At 44.6% G+C, this 6607-nt stretch overlaps 1 protein-coding gene across 2 annotated transcripts in view; it reads left to right on the plus strand.

Annotated features, from left to right (window-relative positions):
- Nucleotides 1-4821, plus strand: part of LOC121535466 (WD repeat-containing protein 47) — a 50203-nt gene extending 45382 nt beyond the window's left edge. For both annotated transcript variants that reach the window (XM_041842568.2, XM_041842569.2), the window contains exons 12-17: nucleotides 2942-3102; nucleotides 3222-3394; nucleotides 3616-3786; nucleotides 3934-4065; nucleotides 4164-4382; nucleotides 4659-4821. In XM_041842568.2, coding sequence (XP_041698502.2) covers nucleotides 2942-3102; nucleotides 3222-3394; nucleotides 3616-3786; nucleotides 3934-4065; nucleotides 4164-4382; nucleotides 4659-4801 — 999 coding nt within the window. In that variant the 3' untranslated portion in view covers nucleotides 4802-4821. The remainder of the gene's footprint in view (nucleotides 1-2941; nucleotides 3103-3221; nucleotides 3395-3615; nucleotides 3787-3933; nucleotides 4066-4163; nucleotides 4383-4658) is intronic.
- Nucleotides 4822-6607: the final 1786 nt, after the last annotated feature.

Here is a 6607-nt window from a genome sequence, read left to right on the forward strand (position 1 = left end):
AGTTTTTATAAATTAATAAAACATGAAAAGCGGAAATGTCTTGAGACAATAAGTATTCAATCCCTTTGTTATGGCAAGTTCAGGAGTAAACATTTGCTTAACAAGTCACATAATAAGTTGCATGGACTCACTATGTGTGCAATAATAGTGTTTAACATTATTTTTGAATGACTACCTCATCTCTGTACCCCACACATACAATTATCTGTAAGGTCCTTCAGTCGAGCAGTGAATTTCAAACACAGATTCAACCACAAAGACCAGGGAGGTTTTCCAATGCCTCGTAAAGAAGGGCACCTATTGGTAGATGGGTAAAAAAAAAGCAGACATTGAATATCCCTTTGAGCATTGTGAAGTTATTTATTACACATGGGATGGTGTATCAGTACACCCAGTAATTACAAAGATACAGGCGTCCTTCCTAACTCAGTTGCCGGAGAGGAAGGAAACCGCTCCTGGATTTCACCATGAGGCCAACGGTGACTTTAAAACAGTTGCAGAGTTTAATCGTGAAAAGAAGGAAGCCTGTACAGAATACAAATATTCCAAAACATGCATATTCCAAAACATGCACCTATTTGCAACAAAGCACTAAAGTAATACCGCAAATTAACTTTTTGTCCTGAATACAAAGTGTAATGTTTGGGGCAAATCCAATGCAACACATTAGAGTAACACTCTCCATATTTTCAAGCATATTGGTGGCTGCATCATTATATGGGTATGCTTGTAATCATTAAGGTCTGGGGAGTTTTTCAGGATAAAAGGGAAACTGAGCTAAGCACAGGCAAAATCGTAGAGGAAAACCTGGTTCAGTCTGCTTTCCACCAGACACTTGGAGATGAATTCACCTTTCAGCAGGACAATAACCTAAAACACAAGGCCAAATCTTGCTGCCTGAGTTAGTGTTGACTTAAATCTACTTGATAATCTATGGCAAGACTCCAAAATGGTTGTCTAGCAATGATAAACAACCAATTTGACAGAGCTTGAAGAATTTTGAAAAGAATAATGGGCAAATGTTGCACAATCCAGGTGTGGAAAGTTCTTAGAGACTTACCCAGAAAGACTCACAGCTGTAATCGCCGCCAAAGGTGCTTCTACAAAGTATTGACTCAGGGGTGTGAATACTTATGTAAATGTAATATTTCTGCATTTCTATTTCAATATGCTGAAATGTCTAAAAACATGTTTTCACTTTGTCATTATGTGGTATTGTGTGTAGATTGATGAGGAAACATATTTAATCCATTTTGAATTCAGGCTGTAACACAACAATGTGGAATAAGTCAAGGGGTATGAATACTTTCTGAAGACACTATGTTAAACCCATACAGTGCCTTCGGAAAGTATTCAGACCCCTTGACTTTTTACAGCCTTATTCTAAAATTGATTAAATTTACATTTACGTCATTTAGCAGACGCTCTTATCCAGAGCGACTTACAGTTAGTGCATACATTATTCGTTTTTATTTTCATACTGGCCCCCATGGGAATCGAACCCACAACCCTGGCGTTGCAAACACCATGCTCTACCAACTGAGCTACCTCCCTGCCGGCCATTCCCTCCCCTACCTTGGACGACGCTGGGCCAATTGTGCGCCGCCCCATTGGTCTCCCGGTTGCGGCCGGCTACAGCAGAGCCTGGATTCGAACCAGGATCTCTAGTGGCACAGCTAGCACTGCGATGCAGTGCCTTAGACCACTGCGCCACTCGGAAGCAATCTACAAACAATACCCATAATGACAAAGTGAAAACAGGTTTTTAGAAATGTTTGCAAATATATTAAAAACAAAAAACGGATACCTTATTTACATAAGTATTCAGACCCTTTGCTATGAGACTTGAAATTGAGCTCCGGTGCATCCTGTTTCCATTGATCATCCTTGATGTTTCTACAACTTGATTGGAGTCCACCTGTGGTAAATTCAATTGATTGGACATGATTTTGAAATGCACACACCTGTCTATATAAGGTCCCACAGTGGACAGGGCATGTCAGAGCAAAAACCAAGCCATGAGGTCGAAAGAATTGTCCGTAGAGCTCCGAGACTGGATTGTGTCGAAGCACAGATCTGGGGAAGGGTACCAAAACATTTCTGCAGCATTGAAGGTCCCCAAGAACACAGTGGCCTCCATCATTCTTAAATGGAAGAAGTTTGGAACCACCTGAGCAATCGGGGGAGAAGGGCCTTGGTCAGGGAGGTAACCAAGAACCAGATGGTCACTCTGACAGAGCTCCAGAGTTCCTCTGTGGAGATGGGAGAACCTTCCAGAAGGACAACCATCTCTGCAGCACTCCACCAATTAGGCTTTTATGGTAGAGTGGCCAGACGGAAGCCACTCCTCAGTAAAAGGCACATGACAGCCCGCTTGGAGTTTGCCAAAAGGCACCTTAAGACTCTCTGACCATGAGAAACAAGATTCTCTGGTCTGATGAAACCCAGATTGCACTCTTTGGCCTGAATGCCAAGCATCACGTCTGGAGGAAACCTGGCACCTCCCTACGGTGAAGCATGGTGGTGGGCGCATCATGCTGCAGGGATGTTTTTCAGCGGCAGGGACTGGGAGACTAGTCAGGATCAAGGCAAAGATGAACAGAGAGATCCTTGATGAAAACCTGCTCCAGAACGCTCAGGACCTCAGACTGGGGCGAAGGTTCATCTTCCAAAAGGACAACGACCCTAAGCACACAGCCAAGACAGCGTAGGAGTGGCTTCGGGACAAGTCTCTGAATGTCCTTGAGTGGCCCAGCCAGAGCCCAGACTTGAACCCGATCGAACATCTCTGGAGCGAATACTTTCCAAAGGCACTGTATATGGGTGCGGGCAGGTCTGTGTGTGTGAGAGACTGAGACCTTCTAAGAAGTGTTCTTCTCAAGTCTGCTGATGAGCTACTTTTTAATTCTCGTCTCTGATGTTCATTTTGTGTGTGTTGCAGGGGGACAAGCCCAAGCCCCTGTTTGTAGCTGTGAACACCCTGGAAGATACTCAGGCGGTGCGCGCTGTAGCCTTCCATCCCACGGGGGCGCTATACGCTGTGGGCTCCAACTCTAAGACGCTACGCGTGTGTGCCTACCCAGACGCACCACTGGACACCAGGTAACACACACACACGCACTGCCAAATAATTCCTGAAATTGTGTATCTACTGTTCAACTACTTTGTGAGGTATTCTGCTGTTAAGAGACTAAGTTTAGCCCTCTCCTCCCCTCCCTCAGTGGGATGTCAGGTATGACCAAGCAGCCGGAGGTTTGTTTTAAGAGGAATAAGCACCATAAGGGTTCTATCTACTGTGTGGCCTGGAGTCACTGTGGACAGCTGCTAGCCACCGGCTCCAACGACAAATATGTCAAAGTCCTGCCCTTCAGCGCCGAGACCTGCAACGCCACAGGTAAACTCACTACAAGGGTTGGGAAGCTCTTCCATTTTAAATCCACTCTATACATGGATTGGGATCAATTCTATTTAAATCATTTTTAAATCCCATTTAATTGATCTCCTGAAATGATTGAATTGGATTTTACTCAATACTTGAAGTTCTTATTTTCTCATCGATACTCTCTTTTTGTTTGAGTTTTACTCTCCCTCTCTCTGTTTCTCTCCCTCTCTCAGGTCCAGATCTGGAGTTCAGTATGCACGACGGTACCATCAGAGACCTGGCGTTCATGGAGGGTCCAGAGAGTGGAGGGGCCATTCTGATCAGCGCCGGGGCCGGGGACTGTAACATCTACACCACTGACTGTCAGAGAGGACAGGGCCTACATGCTCTCAGTGGACACACGGGTACACACACACACACACATTTTCTGCGCAGTACTCATTCACACACACTCATGTACTACTTACTTAATCATCTTCGTTCCTATATGGAAAATAAAGGCCTCCACAAGAGAGCGATGTGAGACTGATGATCAGTGCGTTTATCCCCAGGTCATATCCTGTCTCTGTATACGTGGGGAGGGTGGATGATAGCATCAGGCTCTCAGGACAAGACTGTGAGGTTCTGGGACCTGAGAGTACCGAGCTGTGTTAGAGTGGTGGGCACTGCCTTCCATGGATCAGGTGAGTACTGCTACCACACACACGTGTCTCTCTCCTCCTCCTCCTCCTCTTCTTCCTCCTCTCTCCTCCTCCTCCATCTTCTTCCCTCTCGTCCTCAGGCAGTCCTGTTGCCTCGGTAGCGGTGGACCCTAGCGGTCGTCTCCTAGCGACGGGCCAGGAGGACAGCGGCTGTATGCTTTATGACATCAGAGGGGGACGTATGGTGCAGACGTACCGGCCCCACTCCAGCGATGTGCGCTCCGTTAGGTTCTCACCCGGCGCACACTACCTTCTCACTGGTTCCTACGACACCAAGGTCATGATCAGCAACCTGCAAGGTAAGGAAGACTTCTAGTCAGTGGCTGCGTCTGAAATGGACCCCTATTTTCTATATACAGTGCATTTGGAAAGTATTCAGACCCCTTGACTTTTTCCACATTTTGTTACGTTACATCCTTAATCTAAAATGGATAAATCTGTTTTTTTCGTCATCAAGCTACACAAAATACCCCACAATGACAAAGTGAAAACAAGGGTTCTGAATACTTTCCGAATGCACTGGATGTAGGCTCTTTGTACACACATTATATTAAAATGTGTTTTTGTCTGTGTAGGTGACTTGACGAAGCCGTTGCCCCTGACTCTGGTAGGGGAGCACGGTGACAAGGTGATCCAGTGCAGATGGCACACACGCGACCTGTCCTTCCTCTCCTCCTCCGCTGACCGTACCGTCACACTCTGGACACACAACCCCTAACACACACTCTCAACACAACCCTTAACACACACACACCCAACACAACACAACCCCTAGTACACACACACACACACTCAACACAACCCCCTAACACACACACACTCAACACAACCCCTGACACACACACACACTCAACCCCTAACACGCACTCAACACAACACAACCCCTAGTACACACACTCAACACAACACAACCCCTGACACACACACACTCAACCCCTGACACACACACACTCAACACAACCCCTAACACACACTCAACACAACACAACCCCTAGTACACACACACTCAACCCCTAACATGCACACAACTCACAACAGACACAACCAGTGAACACACACATAAAGTGGACATGCATAACCTATAATACAGAACCTGGACGCACCCAGTTGTCCCTACACTCTCTCTCCAACCAACAGGACTGTTTATCCCTCTGGAGGGAAGTCAGAGTGGTTGTGTGGCTGTTTGTATCTTTTAGATGTTTTTAGGTTTGATTTCACTGCTTCTGGGAGCAACTCTCACTCTGGCAAATGCATCCTGTACTTAGTGGTTCAACAGGTGTGTCTGTAGAAGTACAATGGGGAGGTGTACCATTGGCTTTGCCCCATCACTCCATTCCGCCACTCATCCAAGGCTGCCTTTACACAGGCAGCCCAATTCAGATCTTTTCCCACATTTTTGGTCAAAAGCCCTGCATTTCAATTCACAAATGACAGCACACTCCCTACACTGGCATGTTCTCCGTTATGTGGTTGAATAAGGAGAGATGTTTTGCTACAGTGCATTGTTTCATATGGTGCCTTGAGTTATCCAATTTCCACAAGAAAGCTTTATCAATACAGAAACCCACATGGGTCCTCTCCATTTTGGGGTCAAAGTTGAACATCTGTGACATCGTTCAAGAACAAATGTACATTCCTCGTTAGTTTGCACAGTCATTGTGTTTGTTACAGCGCGTTACCATGCTGCTATTATTTGAGAAAAAAACAAGAAATGGCTGTTGTGATCTAATCTGCTGATGATATGTCTGTGGTTCAGTATATCAGGTGATCATTGTGGGATATCAACTATCGAGCAGAGTTGAATCTGTTGCATCGATCAATCAGCTATAGATTGATTAGCTGTTGTCAACACTACTAGTATATACCCCTAATGTGGGACTTTCCCATGTCTAACGCCACTGTGCAAGTCTGCCTATCGCTTCGCTGGATTTGTAAATATAGGATTCTTTTTTTTTTGTTGCTTATACGTTTTTAATGTCAAATCAGTGTTTAGTGCAAACTGCTGTCTTCAGGCAGATGTTATGGTGTTTCTTGCAATGGCTTGCTAACAAATGGGAAAATAAAATACTTGTTTTATATCAACATGGAAGGGAATAACAGATCTACTTTTTGGCTTGGCCAGACAGTTAAGTTCTAAGCAACACTCACTGTAGGATAGCTTTACTTAGATCTGCAATGTTACTGGTTGCTACCTAGATGGCAGTCTTTGCCCATTTCTCAAAAGGGATGATCTTACGCACAATTAAATCTTAGAAAAAGCACGGCGTTGTTCTACAACACTCTAAACCCGTTGAGGTCATGTTTTGCTTTCATTGTTTTCAGTTTCTGTATTTTACGTTTGCACTTTTTAGCACTAGACACTTATCGTGTCAAGATGCAGGCTTTGTTCCTCATTTCAAACTAATAAGGCCAAACTAATATAATGTATTTATTTATTTATCTATAGTTTTTTATATTGTATGTCTAGTCATGATTTTCTGTTGATATGAAATAAGATGGTGGTTCTTGTATTTAGCTTTTATAA

The sequence above is a fragment of the Coregonus clupeaformis genome, chromosome 21, assembly GCF_020615455.1.
Source record: "Coregonus clupeaformis isolate EN_2021a chromosome 21, ASM2061545v1, whole genome shotgun sequence".
Taxonomy (NCBI): domain Eukaryota; kingdom Metazoa; phylum Chordata; class Actinopteri; order Salmoniformes; family Salmonidae; genus Coregonus; species Coregonus clupeaformis.